Here is a 21,634-nt window from a genome sequence, read left to right as displayed (position 1 = left end):
GCCTCCTGGCATTTTTCACTGACTTCCTCTTTGTTGGGATGCATCGGTCCTCAGCTTGGAAGAGATGATCCTTGAACCAGTTTTCTTGGGCCCCTCTTCCCTCCAGGGCTTTATCTCATGCTACTCTGCCAAGCAGATCCCTTAAGAGGCCAAAGTCTGCTCTCCTGAAGCCCAGGGTAGTGAGCTTGCTGTGCGCCCTCCTCGCTGCCCTAAGGGTATTGAGCTCCACCATTACATGGTCACTGCAGCCAAGGCTGCCCTTGAGCCTCACATTCCCCAACAGACCCTCCTTGTGGTTGAGAACAAGGTCCAGCCCAGCACCTCTCCTTGTTGGCTCCTCTATTACTTTGAGAAGGAAGTTATCATCCACGCATTTCAGGAACCTCCTGGATTGCTTACGCCCTGCTGTGTTGCCCCTCCAACAGATATCGGGGTGGCTGAAATCACCCGTGAGAGAAGAGAGTCAGTATTTTGTCTTACCTTCATTCTTCAGTGTCAGATCATGATCTATTTTACATCTGCTACTCAAACTTTGTTTGAAACATCAGATTTTGACAGTTCTCATTTAGTATTTCCCTAAGGACAAATCAACAGGGTATCTGCATGCTCAAAAAAATATCCCTAATCAAAAAGGGTTGTAGAATAATGAATTTTGCTTCTATTTTGTACAGAATAAAGCATAAATATTAAATATTTCCACTGATGTTTGGACTTAAGTTTGATATGGCTTGGATTCAGTTATTTCAGAGCACTATGCTATAGATTGAATTTTATGTATTCAAGCCACAGCTCATACTAAATTTGTAGCAGCTACTCCCTGTTACTCCAAGGTAGTCATTTGGTTCTCAAGTTTAAAAACAGCAAAGAACAGTGCTATGTTTATAATCATTTATTATTAACTGGTTCATGTACCTCCTTGTGCATACACAGAATCTCTGAAAGGGACAGAGCTAGAAAAAGAAATGGCTGAAGAACAATTCTGTTTCAAATTGTATTTCAGTTTTGAATATGTTCTTTCAATGTGTGACCAAAAAAACCCCCCAAACTTTCTTTTAAACTGAAACCATATTAAAATATGAAAAATTCTGTCTTGTTTACTTCAGGAGGTCTCATGCTGGGAAGATACTGTGTCCCCAGAAAATAACTTCCTGTTTACATCCACTTATCCTTATTTCAGTTATGACAACATCATAAATGAAAGAATGGTTCACAGTAGCATTCCAAATAGCTCCAGACAAATTACAGGTCTCCAACACCATATTCACTGTGTTAACTATGAAACAATCCCGTCTGAGCAATGTACCCTTCAACTGATACATCCTTCCTTCAGCTCTTGCATCTTTTATCTTCACAATATCTGCAAGACACCTTTCAACTTCTACACTTTTTTTATCTGTACAGTACTTACAATATGAACTGAATTCCTCCACAGAAAAGGCAAAATAGAAAACAATTTTTTTTTTCCTAAGTCCTTTAAAAAGTCCTCTGAAGAACATTTTGGAAGGCTTTCAGGTTTTTTCTCTTGGGGTTTTTTTGGTAGTTTGTTTTGTGGGGTTTTTATGGGTGTTTGCTCTTTTGTCTTCTTACATGCCCTTTCCTCTTCCTCAAGTTAATGATTCCAACCCTTTCCTTCTCCCATGAGATAACTCATTGCACAAAGATAGGGCAGAATGTTTCACACAAATGAAGGCCAACTAGTTCATATGTACACTGACAGGCCAGCAGGCTGCTGTCAAAGAGACTACATCACAGCTAAGTCTGCCTATTTTTGCCTCAACAACACTACTAATTCAGATTTATCACGTCCAACCTCCAGTTTTCACAGAAAAATAATCACCTTTTAATACTTTGAACATGTCTAAAGTTAGTACATCAGTTCAAAAGTCATTGGGGAGTAGATCACGGAGATAGAAAGGCCAACAATTGGTAACACAAGTCTTTTCTTTAAACTAGTGTATGAGACACTGCATTTGAAGGTTATTGTAAACCATGGGTACAGAGGAAATTAATTAAAATTGTATAGGAAAACAGTAATTCTGTTTTTCGTAAGTCTGAGTAATTATCTTTGCAGTCCTAATAGTGTTCTTTTAATGTTATTCTGCATATAGGTGTCTTTTCCTATATTTTTGTAAGAAAAAAAAACCTGTTCTGTGGCAGGATATTGACCCTCTTCCATTTCAACCAGAGGGCTCTTAATTGCTTGAGCTAATAAGGTAACTAAATATAATCAGCTATCTTGCTCCATAGGGACCATCATTACAGGCATATAAAACACGTTGCCAGCTATTTGCTACAAGAAAAAAAAAAAAAGGGGGGTGTGTGCTGACAATGTCTGAGGGATTTTGTATATTCTAGAGCATGGTCTGACTGAACAGACAGAAACAAGGTTCTGCCCCACTCCTCCACTACTTAGCTCTTCTTCCTCACCTGTAATTTTATCCAAGCAATCCTAACTCATCTCTCCTGGTGACACAATCTGCCTCTTCCCTTTCTGCTGCTACTATTTATCCAGTTATCAGTCTTCCCTAACTACCTCCTGAGTCTTTTTTGCTACATTTCTCCCTATCTCAGCTACTCCATCTGGCTAGTTCACATCATCCTCTCTTTCTCTAAGCTCCTTGTCAGGCCTGTCAACTACTTCTTAGTAGTCTTCTAAAACACTTAATACGAGATACTTGGTACACACTGTTTCTTTCTTTTTTTTCCCCCTTTGGAGAAGCTGCCATCTTGTAACTCAAAGAGCTCTAGTTATTCCTCCTCAAAGCTTGAGATTTACCTAGACAGTCCTGCATTCTGTCCAGGTCTATTTCTCTCATCCAGCTTTTGGCACATCTCTATTAATATAAAAGTAGTCTAGGTCTACAATGCTGAAACTTCAGGTTTTAGTGCTGAGCACAGGGCAAACAAGAGAAATAACTGTAATTTTCATCTTCAGACCTGGATCAAAACGTTCTGCTACTTTGTTAGGATACCATCCATACAACCTGGATCACAGGAGTGCTCACAAATGCAGTACACTCAGTTATATAATTCTTACAAAATCATTTATCTACACATTTTGGGTTTTTAGTTTCACAAAACCTACAAAGCAGAGAAATGCCACCTTGCAATGTCACTGCTCTTCTCAAGACTACAGTGACTTAATTAAAGAATGACAGCAATGGCAGAAAGTACAGATTTTACGGCCAGTAACTTGCAGTATTGTTCACAATAACTACCCTGCAACTTTCCATGCTGCTTCAAGCTAAATCATTTTCTATCATAGCCACACAATATATATAAATTATCAAGTTATGCCAAACCTCAATAAAATTATCTTGTTCTTCCCGATTTAGACATTCCTCTGCTGATACATTGCATAGTTTTTTTCTGCTGTGTAGCAGTGACTTCATAGAATGCAGTACACCTTCACCAAAACTCTGAAAAACAATGAAAAAAGAAAAACATTTCCAGTTTTGGATACAGGCTCCATCCATCTATCCCCTGCCCCCATAGTTTTCCCTACTTTAAGTACTATTTCAAATTACTTTGTATATAGATCACCAGGTTTTAAGTTTAAATTTACTTCATGACATGCAACTGAAAACAGCTGTTTTCTTCAAGCAATATTTTTATTCCAAAAGAAGTTGACCATTCTGCATTAAAAAAAAAAAAAAAAATTGAGAACATGCAGACTTGGAAAAAAGAAATAAATGAATCCAAGAAGAAATCCAAGCCCCATGTAATTCCTTGCATCAAAGCCTGTATAAGGAACTTTTCCATTGGCTTTTCCTTAAAAAGGACGAAAAGCAAATTTAGCCAAGAAAAGTAATGGAGGTGGCTTCAAAAGTCAGAGAGGAAGAAAACAAACAAAAAAAAACAAACAAGAAAATCCACACATATTCGCCTTTCCCATTCCTTGAAGAATGTGAAATAACTGTAACTTAATCCCATGTAAATACTTCTTGTAACATTTCTTATATTTATGCTTATGGTGACATGCAGTCACCCACAGATGGCTAAAAAAGGATTAAGAATCTAAGACTTCCTCCCAGTGTAAGGAAGACCAGCAGAACAAAAGAATTATCATCCCTGGTATCTGAACGCAAATAAGACAGAGCAACAACAAAAGCTGGTTCACTCAGCTTGTGAAAATACAAGACCCTCTCATTTGTTTTAGGAAGTTAGCAACTTTTAAAAAAAAAATTGTCATCTTCTCTATCAAGTGGGTTAAAAAGAAAAGTAAGACCATTACACATAGTTATAAATTGTTAATCTGGTTATTTCTTCTCTACACAACTACCCTGTTAAAAACAAAGTGAGAAATCAGTGTGTCCAATTTATGACGAGTTATTTCAAATTTGCATAGTTTCTTAAACAATAGTCTAAGTGCTAGATGGCCAAATGTAGTCAGAGAATGTTTTGCATTTCTGATATTCCCACAGGAAAAACAATCCCTTTAAGGTAAAAAGTGATCTTGCATATTACCGTTAAACCTCAAGATTTCTTCCCCCCCCCCCCCCCCCCCCCAAAAAATGGCATCAAGTACTACTACATGAGAAGCCCAATTATTATAGCACGGTCAGTGTCATCATGTCAGTACAAAATTAGGAAAGTATTTCTAGAATGGAGAAAAGCAAAATGGAAACTTTGCTTCAGGAAATTACCCTGAAACACCAAAATACATTTCAGAATGTTAACAAACAAGGCTCAGACTAATGTTCTGGTGGCCAAGGCCAAGTGACATTAAAGCAGTCAAAACAGTCATTTTTATGGAAAAGTAACAGCTGAACTATTTTAAAATGCCTTTGAGGCAGTTATTAGCTCATTTGAAATAAATTAATGAAGTGTTCATCTGATTTCCACTTTCATCTACAACTTTGTTACCACGTTTTGTTGCAATTTACCTTCAACACTTCAGTTATATATTTTTGTACTTTCCAAAGTATGCTGACAGCATCTTTCCCTTTGATTCTCTGGATCTTCCAAATTCACAGGTGGCTGCAATGCCAATATTACTCAAAGACTCTTCCCCACTAATTCCTCCATTTATCTCATACAAAAGCCATTTGTGAAGTCAAGCAAGCATGTTGAAATGTCTCATTTTCAGCTTCTACAATGATTTACTAAATCACAGCACTCAAAATAGTAATTAAAAAAGTCATACAATGTGACTTGCTAATATGCTGCACACCAACAGTGATTCAGTTTGAGAAGGGCTCATCGTTATTCTCTAGTAGTTAGGTTTTCTGGGGCTACAAACTATTACATATACCTTATTTATAAGCAAGTATTTTCTCTATCCCTGAAAGTCAGGATGGGTAACTCGAACAGGAGTATGGCATTAGAACTACTGAGGTGAAGGAAAGATTTTGGAGAATACTAAGTTGAAGTGGGAAAAGAAGAAAGATGCAAGAACTGGAAAAATCTCCCTCGGGTATAGAAGAATCAGCATTAAGACTACATGTAAATCTGGTAGTACACTCATGGTGGCACTGCATAACTGAAGAGAAAATATCCATATTTAAAAAGGAAGAGGAAGGAAGTAATGCATGTTTTTATGATCATATTAGTGAACATTAAAAAGTTCAGAACATGGAAAGAATAGAGATATGGAAATTAACAGGCACAACACATACATAAAGAAAAGATCTCATCTGGACTTCCATTGATTATTTACACTGAAACACATGAAGAGTTAACAAAACCAGAAAAAGGCAGAGTTTACTAAAAGACCTGTTTCTGGAAAAGAAGAATTTGTCCAAATGGAGGTATCAAAAGGGTTTTTTTGAGGATATAGTACATGTAGGTCAGTAACCCAGTAACTCACTTCCTCAAGACTTATCTTGAGACTCAAGTCAAGCACTATCATCATTAATAAATTTAATGGGGGAAAAAAAAGTAAATATGGAGATGAAATCTGGATGATAATTCAAAATAAACAGATGTCATCAGCTAAGAGGAAGAACAGCAAATGATACAGGAAGAACTTGCTCAATGTGAGAGTATTTTAAAACACAACCATAGGAAGTACAAAGTTATATCCTTAAAAAAATAAAAGCAAGCTTTAAAATAGAATTGTGAATTCACCAGCTCGAAAATAAAAGACCTGAGCTGACTTGTTGATCACAGTATAGCAATGAATGGTCAATATGATACAGCACTGAAAACAGTAAACATGATCCTAGTATGTATCCTTTAGTGAAGGAACTGAAATCAGAATCACTGAGAAGGACATCCTGCATAACTGTACATACAGTATCATCCACATGTAAAAAGATTAAATCACAACAAGCACAGAAAGTAGGACTACGAAGGATAATCGCTGGAATGCAGAGGCTTTCATACAAAAGCAGACTAAAACCTTAGTTTACACAGTTTCCAAAAACCAAGGCCAACGGAGGACAGATCAACTGTAAAAACATCACGAGGGTGAACATCAGCAAGAGAAAAAAAAATATTTAAGCTGAAGAATAATGATAACTATAAACAAAAAGGTATAAATTTGCTGTGAATAGCTTCAGCCTGGAACTCCTAAGATTCTTAGCTATTACAGCAGTGTGGTTCGAAGATCTAAACAGCAGTAGGGGTTTTTTTTATGTCCCCTCATTAACTGTGAGACTATACTGAATAACTTTTTCATATTTTTATCAAAATTGTGACTGTGACAGCAAATGACTGGATTTAATGTCAGGGAAATCCTCCTATCCAACAGACAATGAAAGCAAGTTCTCTCACAACCCCAGTTTAGGAGACACACAACTACATTAAAAACTGAAAACCAGCAAGTTCCCAAGACTACCAGCTCAATTTAGGTAAGGACAAGAGGTCATCTTCAACAAAAGGATGTCATTTGTTTTTATAAATAGTACAACTACTTCCAATATACATCAACACATGGACCAAAAAAAAAACCAACCCACCAAACCACAAACAGTCTATAAAGCTCTGTTTGTTAGGCCTTTGTACACCTTCCTCACAGAAATTCGAAATCCACATGTCTCTCAAGAAATCCAATTTCAGTTGCAAGACTTACCAAGTCACGCTAGGGGAAAAACACAAATATCTTCAAATCTATGCAGGGGAAAATGGACCTGAACAATGAAAATCCTTGTCATGCCTCTAGTTCAAATGAGCAATTCAAAGTTTACATTGCCTACTTTGTGAACAGCAAATCAAGAAGTCATTACCTATGGATCCTTCACAGTACACTAGAAGAAATTCTGTACTATTTGGTCTCATGAACTATTTTATACAACTGCTCTCTAACATTTCAGACAATCCACAAACCTCTAAGATGCCACCATCCGCATAGAAATCAAGTCCTGGAGAGTCATGTTTACTTTCCTCTTAAGTACCAAAGCAGCTCTTTCTGATTTCATGTGCTGCAAGATTTAAATGAACTGAATATTTAAAGTAATTTTGTAAAAATGGAAATTTAGCCTTTAAATGTGCATACCACAACCATGCACTGACTTTTAAAGAGCTACTACGGCAACAATTCCTGTTAAGTATTACAAAGTATTATGAAGAGGACGTGAATCAGACTGCAAGCTGTGAATCAACAGAAGATGAAACACAGTGCAATTCTGACCACCCTACTGCCTGTCTCTGTGAGAAAGAAAGTTTCACATTACAATCTAAGTAGCCACCCCTCAGGGAAACGTCAAGAGGAAGTAGCCACAGACCAAAACATTGGAGTCTGCCTGTATGAAAATGCAGAATTGTGCAAGACACCTGAGAAAGGTCAAATTCATGTGCCCAGAACTACACAGTCCAGTATGCTCAATGGCAATGCAGCAGTTCACAGAGCTAATATTTTAGGCAACCATTAGAATCAGCGAGGAATCACCAGTCACTGTCATTATCAGAAAGATGTTTCAGGAACCCAAAGGTCTAAAAACTTTGCGGGGGAAGGGGGGGGAATCATTGGTTTGTTTGGCTTGATTTTTTAAAATTGAAGAAGAAAAACAAACAAAGGGCAGACTAAAAGTCCTCTAAAATCCGGTTTATGTTCAGGTTAAGAATGCTGTAGTTATAAGAACTCTATTTGAGCTGAAGATTTCTCATAAACCAATACTGTGTGTCTTAAAGTGAAAGAATATCACCCATACTTACAAACTGCTTAACGTATGACAGTTAACATTCCATATCAGGACCTGGAACAACTGATTACCTGCCTGGAAGTCCAATAACGCTAACCTTTGCCTTCAAGCAGTTTCTACAGAACCTATACCACAGGCACTGTTTCCTTAAAACAACAAAATCTGCTTAAAACATGTAACATGTCTGCTTAAAACATATAAAGAGAAAAAAAAACACAAACCAAAACACTCCAACCAGTCATAGCAGTTTACTTGATTCATTATCAGACTGCTGCAGTAAAGATCTAAAAGCTCTGAAATAATATGTCTTAAAAAATACAATTACCTTTTTCACAGATATTCTTGGTTTCATTCGATTGCCCTGAGCCCTGGCGTACATATCCATGATTTTACCAATCTTAGTATTCGATGAAAGAAGTCAGCTCAAAAATACCTACAAAAAACATTTATATTTAATTATTTTGTTTCTCCATTTGGTTTGTATACATTTTGAAAATGCAAGTAGACAAAGCAAGAACCAAAAAAAAAAAAAAACAAACACAATTAAAAAGCATTTTAAAACTGAGAAAGATTAAAAAGCACACAATCCATGCTGATTGCTCCCTTTAAAAAAGTACTGCCTTAACAATTTTTGAAACAATGCACAAAATGTAAAACACACACCTTACAGTTAGTTCCAACATTTTTCTTTAACTAGATTTCAAAGCTGCACTGGAAGGGGGGAGAATGTTACATTAAATGTTGTTTCACTCTCACTGATACTCTAATGAAGTTTATCAGCAGATTCCTGTACCATACAATGCACTGGAACTACCCTTCAACAATCTTGAGAGGAAAACATAGTACTTACCCACTCAAACAACTGGCCTATTTATTTCTGTCAACTGTAAGTACTACAGACAAACACATGTGACTCCTGTTCAGGCTAACATGTATCAGCAATATTGCTCTCTAGCACTGCTCTGAGCAGTCTTGTCTCTGCCGGCAAAACACAACAGACCAAAGATGCATTTACCAGCACTATTACTTCACCAAATTAGGTCAGAAGCGTTTCTGCTCCAGTCAGCTACCCTTATTGATCTTAAGTCTTAATTCTAACAAGAACAAAAAAAAAAAAAAAAAAAAGCAGCAAAGAAATCCAAACAAGATTTTCAAGTTTTCCTGTTTAATCAGCAGCAACGAAAATAATCAGAATAATCTATCTTGTTTCAGTCAACTCTACATCCCCCAAAACAGGCAATAAATAGAGGGTATTAATAAAAAGAGAAAGCATGTGCTGGGCTTTTAAGTTCTTGGAAGTTTTAATCTTTTCCCATGGTCATGCAATTTAGCCAGGATAAAGAACTCCTAGATTATCCAAAACAAACCAGGTAAGGAGCAAATACATGTAAAAATGACTGCAGAATAAAAAATAAAAACCAAGATATCAGAGTACAGGTCTCCTTTGCACAACTGACCAGCTTGGTTTTCTCTATCTCATCTCGAGCCTATATTTAACCTTCATATGAGCAAGAAATCTCTATATGGGTTTGTCCTTGAGTATATGTAATTTAAATCGTAAAATGAGTAGTGGCATAAAGAAACTGTATTCTTCATCTTCCTCCCCAGCACCTCAAAGTAAAACCTCCTCAAGAACACAATAGTAAGAGATTATTCACATGTATTCACATTCCACCTTGATTTCTGCTTTCCTTCATAAAGATAAACTTGCTAGAATCTTGGAAAAAAAGTTACACTTATGTAAATAAACTGCAATATTTCAATCTCTGGAACACAGCATCTCTCTGAACTGGATGTCTGAAATTTGGAAAATTAAGACAACAAATTGAAGCAGCTAGGTACATGTTAGACAGATTATATATATATTAAAATATAAATAAATTCAAATCATAGTAAACTTATGTGGATGGAGATTAAAAAACACAACGATGCTTCTGTTAAGACTCATGTGGGGTTTTTTTTTAAAAAAAAAGAGAGTCATGAAACAATATCAAGAAAAAGAAACCTTCCTCACTTGTCCCTCTGCTCTACCTTAAATGGCTAATCCACTCTGTTCATCTAATCATAACAGGGAAATAACTCTTAGACACATCCTTGTCCTAAGAGCAGCCACCTATGAGAAAAGCTGGTTTCTCACATAGGGTCAAGTCAATTGAGCTCTGCATTTCTGAACTGATTTGCTTCTTGCAGCAATTTAACAAAGCTCAGCACAGCAAAATCAGGGAGATGACACTATAACCACGCTGGGTCCTGCAGTATTTGCTCAGATACAGCAGTCTACCAGTTACACTGCCTCGGTAGGCAGTAGGTTAAGTATTTTCCTGTGGCATCAGCTAGTAGACTCTGAAGATCGGTGACAAGTGGTGTCCCTCAGGGGTCCATACTGGGACCAGTACTGTTTAATATCTTCATCAACGACACAGGCAGTGGGATTGAGTGCACCTTCAGGAAGTTTGACAATGACACCAAGCTGAGTGGTGTGGTTGACACGCCTGAGGGATGGGATGTCATCCAGAGAGACCTGGACAAGCTCAAGAAGAGGGCCCACATGAACCTCATGAGGTTCAACAAGGCCAAGAGCAAGGTCCTGCACTTGGGTTGGGACAACCCCTGCTATCAGTACAGACTGGGGGATGAAGGAATGGAGAGCAGCCCTGAGGAGAAGGATTTGGGGGTACTGGTGGACAAAAAGCTGGACATGAGCCAACAATGTGCACCTGCAGCCCAGAAAAGTGTGGCCAGCAGGTCGAAGGAGGGGATTCTCCCCCTCTACTCTGCTCTTGTGAGACCCCAACCTGGAGTGCTGTGTCCAGCTCGGGCACCCTCAGCACAGGAAAGCCACGGACCTGCTGGAGTGAGTCCAGAGGAGCGACATAAAACAACCAGCGGGCTGGAGCAACTCCCCTATGAGGACAGGCTGAGAGTTGGGGTTGTTCAGCCTGGAGAAGACTCCAGGGAGATCTTATAAAGCCCTTTCAATATATAAAGGGGGCTTGTAATAAAGATGGGAACAAAATTTTTAGCAGAGCCTAAAAATATAAAGGAATAAATATAAAGGAAGCAATTTTTTACAATGAGGGTGGTGAGGCACTGGGAACAGACTGCCCAGATAGGTGGTAGATGGCCCATCCCTGGAAACCTTCAAGGTCAGGTTGGATGGGACTCTCATCAACCTGAGATAGTTGAAGATGACCCTGCTCACTGCAGGGGGGGTTGGACTAGATGACCTTTAAAGGTCCCTTCAACCCAAACTACTCTGTGATTTATAAATCCATTTTTCCAGTGATTTGCTAAGGAACACCCTTCTCATCAGACCATGCAATAAGCATTTAGTTAGCTTTTCCAGTTTTGTTTGAATTTATGTAAGGAGTAAAATTAAATAATTAACTTAAGGGAATCCAACAGGAATTCTGCCATGGATTTCACCCCTTTGTATAAATTTAGCTTGTGCATAAGTTTATTAAAAGTCAGCATGTATTGACAATCATTACCTGACAGAAATGAAGAAAATTTATCTTTTTTCTGTAAAGGGCAGATGTGCTGAGTAAACAGCTTTAGGGGCATATGTGTACACTTGCACACCTATGTTAAAGGCATACAAGGACATGAGGAATTTGAACTGTATAGTCAATAAATTTGGACTATATATATAGTATGTTCTTATGAAACTATATTTCCAACAAAAGATTCTAGACAATGACAACAATACATCTAGGATTGTTTTTAAAAAGTATTTTTGCATAGTACTGTTTAAAAAAAAAAAAAAAAAAAAAGACATCTTTCTTTTAAAGAAAAGGTGCTTTTTTTTCACTTTCAACATGATGAACTGAAACAACCACGAGAACTTTGCTGATGATTTGCAAAAGGCAGGTTTAATCAAATACTAAGCTTCAAAAGATTCATTCAAAATATGAAATTTAAAAATACCTTAAAAACAACAATATACACTCTTTTATAACATTAGCAAGACAATCGCTATTGAAAACCAATTAAAGAAGCAGGCAGAACTGTCTAATGGATCCTTCTCTATTCCTCATTTCTAATGATCTATCACTTTCACTAATTCAGTTGGCAGTTTTGAAAAAGCCCATTTATAAAACGACAAGCTGTCTTGACCGCAGCCGCATCCACACTAAGAAAAGGCAGGGTGGAGGGTAGGGATGTGTGTGGCATACACATTGTTGGTCAGCATTAATGACAGTTCTGAAAGGCTCGATCTTCTTTTTCTTGTTTGGTTCTAATTGTTTTATGTTGTGCTTTTGTTACACAGAACATGACATGAATACTAAGCTTGATGAATTTCAAAGCAACACTTCATTTTCACTGCCTAGATCACCACTAAAATCATCACTCCCACCTTCCCTCCACTCCTGGGTCTGGATTCACAAATATGTCCTGGGAAGAAAAATATCACTTGATGTACCAGAAATATCCATTAGTCTAGATTTTGTGGTTTGTGCAATTAAGGGGGGATGGTGGTGGTAATATTTTCTAAGCAGTAGCATTTTCTCATGCGATCTTATTTCCCCCGAGAGAAAACTTCACCAGAGAATACCCTGTTTAGGAGGTAGTTTTTGGCTTTTTGTTTGGGTATTTTTTAGATTGTATCATACAAAATGATTAACAGAAAGAGGGAATAATCTAATCTATTTTATTATTTTTCCATACTGAATAAGACTTTCCACCACTATACTTCTTCAGCTGCCAACAAGTTTTAAAGAATTCCTGAAGGATAAGAAATTACAACACACCAAACAAGATGGCATCATTCAATTACCATGCCTCGAAAAAAAATCACTTTGCCTGAAGACTCAGAAACTCCCTTGGACAAATGGGCCCAACATTATTTAAAAACACTTCATTTCTAAAATTAATTATATTGACAGTATCTATTATTAAAGGCTAACTGTAGGATAATCTTGCAAATACGAAGCAATGTAAGCCTCTTCCTAAGTGGTACAGAGATAGTGTATTGTGTTACCATTGATTTTAGTACAGCTGATCTTTCCCAGATACAACAGAACTTCTTTTCCTCCCCATCTCACTCTGGTAATATCTCAGGGCTTCCATAAGAAGGCTGTAATACCAGATCTACAGTTCATAACTTTCCCTGCCCCTCTGGATATGGGGGAAAACGGAGAACGGTACTTCAATCATAATCACAGAATCGTCTAGGTTGGAAAAGACCTTGAAGATGATCCAGTCCAACCATTAACCTAACAACGACAGTTTCCAACTACCCCATATCCCTCAGCGTTATGTCATCCCGATTCCAGGGATGGGGAGGGACTCCACCACTGCCCTGGGCAGCCCATTCCAACGCCCAACAACCCGTTCTGTAAAAAAAATGCTTCCTAATATCCAGTCTAAACCTTCCCTGGGTAAACTTCCCGCAAGTTTGAGGCCATTACCTCTTGTCTTATTACTTGTTACTTCGTTAAAGAGACTCATCCCCAGCTCTCTGCAACCTCCTTTCAGGTAGTAATAAAGCCCCTCAGAAGAGCCAAGAAAGTAAACGAGCAATACTCATTCCTCCTCTCTTCAGGGAAGACAGAGACTGGGAGGAGAAGGTGGGGAGGGAGGGGGAGGAGACACTTTTAAAAACCGAAATGTTGAGAACGGGGTGAACTTATCTAACCCGTGTGCATCAACCACAAGCCAACCAACGCTGGAGGCAACACGAACGTATTTAGTCTCCGTGCATCAACCACAACAACAGAGGCACGAATCACTCGCCATCCGAGACTCCCGGCCGAGGCGTTTCACCGGCAGGCCTTCGGCGCAGGCCGCCGCGCCTACCGAGGGGCTCTCCGGGGAAGACGGAGGGATGCTGCGAGCGCTGGCCGCCTCTCCCCCGCCCCGCCCCGCGGGTCTCAGGCCCAAAGCGCTGCGTTACCCGCCTTGTGTCCCCCCTCCGTGCTGCGGTACAAGGGCCCCCCGCGCAGCGCGGCCCCGACCCGCGCTGCTCTCCTCAGGTGTGTGCGCGCCGCCGCGGAGGCCCCGCAGGGCCCGTGGGGAGGTTGCGCTGCCCCAGGCCACGCTGGGGTGCCACCAGCAGCGCCGCCTCCCCGCGGGGACGGGCGGCGGGGGATGCTCTGCGCCTCCTCCGCCCGCCGGGAGCGGCCACCTGTGGGCGCCAGCCCCGCCTGACAGGCCGGGAGGCTGCGCCCCACCCTCAGCGCTGCCCCCCGCCCTGCGCCGGGACGAGAGCGGCGACCACCTCCCCCCGCCCCCGCCCGCAGGGCAGCGGGGGATGGTTGGAGGGGGGGGGGAGGGAAGAGCGGGCGCCCCGTACCTGGCTGACTCCTCGGCACCCGCGGCCATTTCACCGCCAAAAGCAACGCACCGAGGGAGCGAGGGAGCGAGCGCCCGGCCCCGGTCCCGCTGTCCCCGACACCGCCGCGACGCAGCGGCCCTGGCCCGCCCCGCCCCGCCCCCAGCGCGCGCCGCCGCTCTCGCGACACTTCCCACTAGCCCTGCGCAGCCTCGCGCGCCCCCAGAGGCCGGGAGGGGCGTCACGCGGCGGCTGCCTCCGCGCCGCCATTGGAGGCCGCCCCGGAAGGGGTGGGGTCGCTGCGCACCGCCCGTGGCTGGGTTGGCGCGCGGCGCGGCGCGGCGCGCGGGCCCGCTGTGGCCGTGGCTGGGCTGGGGGGCCCGGCGGCCCGCGGCCCCGCCCGGCGTGGGGCACCCCGCGTCTCCCTGCCGGGCCTGCCCCGCCCGGCCGCGGGGGGTTTCCCCGGTTTTTCCCCGGCCGCGGAGCCGCTGCAGCCGCACCTGCACCTGCTCGGTCCCATCCGCAGCGGCGGTGCGGGCCGGCACGGTAACGAGCGGTCAGGATCTGCTCCGCGGCAGATGCGCGGTGCGGTGCAGAGCTTGGCGCTCCTCTCCGTGCCTTGCGCGGTAGTTGGGGCCTTTGCAAAGCCTTGGGGAGGTGGCGTGCCCGCGAGGTGGGCCGTTCCTGCCTAGTCAGCCGGGACTTTGGCTGCTGGTGAAGGCCTCTCATGCCAGGTTTGCTTTCCAGCCGACGGGCTGGCTCAGCAGGGTAGGTGGAGGAGGAGAAGAGGCTGGAGTCTGGTTTTAGTCAGACGAGGCGCAAACAAGACTGCCAAACCCTGTCTGAAACCCCTACGCCCTTCCTCCCTTACCACTCCTTTTTAAACTCAATGCTGCCAGATTCCACTGTTCATCAGGTGGGCTACTTACCACGGCAAATATGCAATTGATTTTCAAATTATCATGAGTTACGATGGACATGTATATTTAGGTGTATGTGCAGTTGGGGCTTGGAATTTATTTGCGTGGAATCTATCTCTGGTAGGTTCCCAACATAACTCCTTTTCAGCAGCAGCTCTTTCAGACACTAACCTGACAACAGACAGGGCACAGACATGGCAACATGTGGTTGCAACAGCTTCTGGAAGACAGAAAAGAAAGAGCCCCCAAAGCTGGGTTCTGCAAGAGTCTGAAACTTTGCATACTGAGGGGGTAGGGAAGAAAAAAAAAAAAATCATAAGATGATAGCCTGGTAGCTTTTTCAGTACTGGGGGATTTCAAAGTCTAACCTGCCTCACTTTAAAGAGAGAAAGGCAGACAGACAGAGGGATGACCCTGACCTCCTTATAAATTGCATTTTTCTTCAGGGTACTACCTGAGCCCTATAAAAAGTATATGAGAATTTTTGCTACTGGATCTCTGTTATTTTTCTGGATAATTGCTGCTTCTGCCTAGCTTCTGTTTTTACTTGAGCTGTGGCTTTTATATCTGTTTAGTCCTTAATCATAGGCTGTTTCTGGGCTGAGTAATCATTTTAGACACTTTAGAAGTCAAGGGATGGATGTATATTCACTTACTCGTTTTGTCAACAGGTAGATAAACTACATTTTCATTAACCCTAAAAACTACGAAGCTTTGCAACAGAGCCCACAAACCATGCACAGACTAGGTAGATAAGAAACAAGGGATTGCTGGTTCTAAAGTATGTCACAATGTCAGCTAAGTGAGACAAATAAAAGGTTTCTCATGTTGCCAAGGACTGCAGGTCCCTATGGGATGGGGAGAAAGTAAATTAATAATAGAATCAAATTTAACTCAAGTTAGCCATCATTTCAATGCCCATTGAGACCAGCCTAGCTTGGAAAAACACTGTCATTTGAGTAAAGGCACTTTTAACAGTTCACACATCTTCAGTTAACCGACAAAATAGCTCTTTTTTACTAACTCCATTCAAAACACTTTTCAGTTTTAGTGATAACTAAAAATTCTGTTAGAGCGTTTTGTTGTCTTTCATATATCAAAACTTACAGTAAGTAAAAATTTCCAAAACAAAATAGATCTGGAAGCAATGTAAAAACACGAAAGCATGCTTTAAAAATAAATTCAATCCTTTTATTCCCTTTGTTTCATAATTCCCCTTAGACTATTCAGAATAATGAGTTCCTATGGCTCCCTGCCAAAACCTTGAAATAAATCAAGATTTACCCTCATCAGGAAACTATGAAACATAACCCACAGCATGCCATTGTTTGTCAGAAAAGATGGTTTTTTACACAATAATAAAAATAGTGATAGCTTTGCAATAGTGATTTATTTTTTTATTTACAAGTTATTTAAATACTGCCTATGTAAAAGCACAGGAAAGTTGGCTGGTCAGCCAACACTTCTTAAAATTTATATTAGTTATGAAGAAATAGAGTATAGTTTCTGGGTTCTACTATTTTGTGTCCTGTTCAGTTTTATATTTTTCAAGGCAGGGCCTGGCCAGCCGAAGCCCATCCCACTACCTCCAGCCAGCGAGCAGAGCAATCCGGGGCCAGCCCCAGCCCAGGGCATCGGGCACGTCTGTGGGGACAGTGATGGGTCAAGGCCAAGCTGGGATGTCAGTCCATGTGTGGGGGTCAGGATCAGGCCCAGGGAGGGGAACCAGCATCGGGCGAAACTGGCTGGAGTCATGCGCCTGGAGTGTTTTCTGCCTACTCTTTCAGTGTCAATAATAGGCATCTTGAGAATCTTTTTGTCAGAAATACTGTCATGTCCCTGGAACTATCCTGAGTCACTGCCTGCACCTGTCTTTTAAGCTTGATATTTTCAGGATCACTGGCTTGGAGCAACTAGTTGAGAGATTATCTCAGACTGACTTGTATGTCATCTCTCTAAGGTACTGAATGCCAGTTCTATAAAAGGTGTTGAAGAACTACTCTCTGACTTTATGGCTGCTTTCCATCCATTTTCTTACTAGGCCTTTAGATTTTTTTCCTCTGTACATGAAAACTACACCATTGCATGATTGTGTCAGTGAGTTTTTTCTTTATTATACTACCTCTGAAAAATGTCCCTCTATAACTGAAGCTTTATTAAGTTCAGGCAAGACTTTAATTTACGTCCAATAAACTACACTGATGTAATTTATAATAATACAGATTGCCTTCTCAAAGGCAGGTAGGTAATGTATACTCTATTCCTACCTACCCTTAACAGGAGGCATAGTATACGCTTCTTTTCTCAAAACCTGGGGAAGCCTTTCCATTGATCCTCTCGCAAGAAGCTGGGAAGGATCCTCCATGCTTGATACTATTTCACCCCCCTACAACTAAAGCTCATAATGTAATAATTTCATGAAGGACTTCTAGTGACTTCTCTGTTTCTAACATACCCTTCTGCTCCCCAGCCCAGCTACCTGCTTCTACGTCTGCCCTGCTTCTGGACTGTGCCAGCATGAACATTTGTGAAATGAGGCAGTTAATGAGATTGGACTGAGAAGACCAGAAAACAACCTGTTCTTCCTTTTTGCTGATCCAGTTCAACCAACATAATAAATGTGTCAGCGTGGCACTGAGGATAGCACAGAGACAACCAAGAAGGGAAACAGCTTAAATGGGCTTGTTCTGCCACCGAGGGCATACCCATGTGCTGACTTACTTTGCCGTTTAGATCCTGCTCAGTGTCTCCTTGAAAACACTTTTGACACATGTACCAACTACAAAACTGGAACTCTTCGTTTGAGTGCATAATTTCATTAGTCATCCTGTCATAAATCTTTGACCTGGGTTGGACCACGGCATTTGTCTCTGACAAAGGGTTCAGTTTTGGCATTATGGTATAATGCAATGACATTTTCTGGTTTCTTTTCATTGAATGTTTCCCAATCTGTTGTTTCCACTGACATGTTTTGAGAAGTCATTTTTATTTGAGTGTTCACGGATATTTTAACTCCTTTTTTCAACAGTGAAAACCTAATAATCTTTATGTATGTAACTATGTTGCAGCTGTTACTGTTTTTTCTTTCCTTGGAGTTTGATCTGTAACCTCTGCAAGTCATCTTCCAAAACAATATGTATAAAGGGCGTACCACAGGCTGTATACTGAATTCATCCCTCAGCTGGCCAGTTATGTCCTGCTGACAAACAAGTTCTCAGAGCCAACTTAATAGGCCTTTTATTGCAAAATGGAAAGCGTCACAAACTAACCTTATCAAAAGATGCATTGTACTGCATAGATACGGTTTCAGCTGCTACGAGATTCTTATCCAGAGGCTTGGAAGGCTCTCTGGACTCACATCCTTTCTGTGCATTGTGTTTACTTAGAGGATGCGATAACACCGTCACTGTGTTACACAAGAGCGTACAATAATAACTGGAGCTGGCAGGGAAGCAAAATTTTTATTCTACAGGAAATTCCAGCTTGTCAATATTTTGTTTCATTGAGTGCTGGAACAAAACGTGTTGGCTCTGCAGCCTTTCTGGCAAAAATGGAACAATCTATTTCTTTGCCAGCTGACAAGCCTGGGGAGCCAAGAAACCAACTGAGCAGTTGGCATATTGCCAGGGAGCTAGATAGCCAGTCAGCTGAGCCACGGTAAGCAGCTAGCTTGGTTGGATTTCTGACCAACAGCCGCAGCCGGAACATGGCTTAAGCTTCTGTAGAAAGTTTTGATGGAACCAGGAAAATCCAGCATTTCCAGTGCCAATCTGTCCAATTAGAAAATGGTGAAACACCCTCTCAATAACTGACTGCTATCAGAAAAGAATGTAACTGTACTGCACTTTGGGTTCCTTATGGATTTCTTCAGCTTTTGCCATGTGATTTATGCACACCATTTATTGCTAGAACAAGCGGGTTAAATCAGTGAATGTTTCCTTAAGGATCAGTGATGATACCTAAGCCCATGTGGGAATTTTCAGGATGCTCTTCATTGCTAATTTTTTGATTATTGTTATTCAAATAACATTGCATGCCAGCAATACCTAATGGTATCTGCTTGTGTGTGCCTGCTAACCAGAAAGTACAGTTACTGCAGACAATACACTCTTAGATTGAAATAAACTCTTATACCTGTTGTCAGATAACACACTGTCTCTTTGTCTTCATATTTGTGGATGAATTTAAGTTAGGATGAACTTGCCAGAAATGCAATAATGAGGCAAATATATCTTCTGAACTAGATAAAAGCTACTGATCTTTACTGGGTAATTGGTAATGTTGAGGTCAATACTGGTATGGAGAGCCCCCTTCATTGTCAGAACTAGTCGTGCTCGAGTGCTAAGTTTGCTGAATGTAACCTTGAACATTATTGTGGAATTCTTGCAGTGTTCCAGTTATTTTTCCCTTTTGGTGTATCTTTGGAAAAGGTATCAGACAACTCTGTAAAAAAATTACATCTTTGCCTTCCTACAGTTTACGGTTATGGTATCATCATAAAAGGTATCTGCTTTTTTCAAACATTTAGATAATTTCTGTTGTAGGATAAATCTCATAATTTCTTATAGCTGCAGATACTGTACACTGCCTACACTTCTCTCATTTGTTTCCAACCACTTGCTGCGTGTACTTCCTCTTTAAAGCCCAGAGATGTCATATACCCTCGTTACTTCAACTGTGGTAACTCCAGGGAACAATGAATTCCCTCGTAAATGTTTAGTGGTAATTAAATTTTCTGCAATTTCATCTATTTAAGTAGTCTCTAATACTCCTGCTGTGAAATAAGAGGAACAACAGATGCTTTATGGAGCTACTTTTCAAATCTTGTTCCTTCCATGTGTAAATAAACCCATCTCTTACTTTCTGTCTCAAATTCAACTGCTGCAGAGATACTACAGCAGTCGTGGTGAATCGCATCCTCTTACTGTCTGGATTCAAAATGAATTTTATGGCAGTTGCTTTGCTTTTCCTTGACCTTTATATTTCCTGTGCACAGCCTAGTTTATTGCTGTTTTTACAGAGTTTATTCTTGAACTGGAAATAATACTTTGCATTGTGAGTCTTTTCCCACAATGAAAATAGTCTAATGTGCTGTTCACGGTGTGCTTTTTTCTTCATTCCTGGTGGATTTATTATATAGTTTGCTGTGCACTGCTGCAACATATCTTAAAATGTGTTTTCCATCTCAGATGCAGTAACTTGAGCATATGTTTAAGGTTTAAGTCAGTCTCAATCAATATGTCCATTTGGATTGCCTGGGTTTATATTCCACACACAATAACTGCTGTCATGTGTCATTTAAGTCTCTCTCCTTCTTCATTTCCTTAGTGTTACCACATACTCAGAGGTTATTTAATTTCCTCCCTGATTCAGTATATGAAAGAAATGGTCTTTAAACATGAGCGCATTTTAATTAAAGTGTTATTGTCTTTTCCATCAAAATATTGAAGGGAACTTCCAAATCCTTATACTGCTTGGTGACACCTTTTCAGCAATAATAGGAGTATTAATAGCTTCTCCCAAACTTCATTTTCAGTTCTCTCAAAAAAATAAGAAACTAGGAGTGACAAGGCATCAGTAGCCTAAGACAAACTAGGGAGTGTCTCACTCATCCGCCCATGTGCTTGTGTAAAAGCTCGTTGTGCCACAAAGAATCCCCAAAAGCCTTATGTCAGAGATAGGGAATTATTACCCTGGGGGGCAGACATTGTGAAAAATGGACACTGCAACACTCCTTTCCAGGGACCTCTTCACGAATCACTGTTTGAGGATGGAAAATCTTGCCCAGAATGAGACAAAGAATAGAAATGCCTGAAATACTGTGACATCTTCCCTAACACTGTATGATTTCTGAGTAGCTGTTTCTGAGCTACCACTGCTGAAAGCTATTTCATTTTCCCAACAAAATTTTTCCAGGAAAATTTCTCGGCTCAAAAATGTTACATTTACATGGCCTATTGAGAACCAAGTAAGTTAAACTTTTCGACTGTCACTGAACCTGATCAGAGCAGAAATGTAAACAAAATCTGAAATGTATTTCCAGAATATATCTAGTTTAACTAAAGTATAGGAAGTGAAGATAACCCCCTGTACTCCTCATGTATGGGTTACAGCATCTGGAGGCTCTTGGGTCAGTAATGGAATGGGCAGGTGAGTCTAAATAAGAATGATTTAAAAAAATTCTGCATCTAGATATATGTGGATGATGATCACAGTAATGTCTATAATATTCTGTCATCAAGTCAAGGTGCAACTTGGAAAAAAACAAGCCTGGCACTTTCTGGAAGAAGCAGCTCCCTGATTTCACTTTGACCAGTAAGATAGCACGGGAATGGAACAGATCATAGCTTCGAAGA

General features: G+C 40.8%; 1 protein-coding gene and 1 long non-coding RNA gene across 4 annotated transcripts in view; one reads left to right on the top strand and one right to left on the bottom strand.

Annotated features, from left to right (window-relative positions):
* AKAP11 (A-kinase anchoring protein 11) overlaps nucleotides 1-14,504 on the bottom strand; it is a 44,665-nt gene extending 30,161 nt beyond the window's left edge. For all 3 annotated transcript variants that reach the window (XM_074912538.1, XM_074912556.1, XM_074912546.1), the window contains exons 1-3: nucleotides 14,380-14,504; nucleotides 8,410-8,517; nucleotides 3,303-3,419 (exon numbers count right to left, since the gene is read on the bottom strand). In XM_074912538.1, the coding sequence (XP_074768639.1) occupies nucleotides 3,303-3,419; nucleotides 8,410-8,469 (177 nt within the window). In that variant the 5' untranslated portion in view covers nucleotides 8,470-8,517; nucleotides 14,380-14,504. The remainder of the gene's footprint in view (nucleotides 1-3,302; nucleotides 3,420-8,409; nucleotides 8,518-14,379) is intronic.
* Nucleotides 14,505-14,920: 416 nt separating this feature from the next.
* Nucleotides 14,921-19,426, top strand: LOC141973122 (uncharacterized). Its single transcript, XR_012635486.1, has 2 exons — nucleotides 14,921-15,274; nucleotides 17,749-19,426. It is a non-coding gene; the product is annotated as an uncharacterized LOC141973122 (long non-coding RNA).
* Nucleotides 19,427-21,634: the final 2,208 nt, after the last annotated feature.

The sequence above is a fragment of the Athene noctua genome, chromosome 1 (assembly GCF_965140245.1).
Source record: "Athene noctua chromosome 1, bAthNoc1.hap1.1, whole genome shotgun sequence".
NCBI lineage: Eukaryota > Metazoa > Chordata > Aves > Strigiformes > Strigidae > Athene > Athene noctua.
Note: the sequence above shows the minus strand (reverse complement) of the source record. Positions and strands in the feature narration are given on the sequence as shown.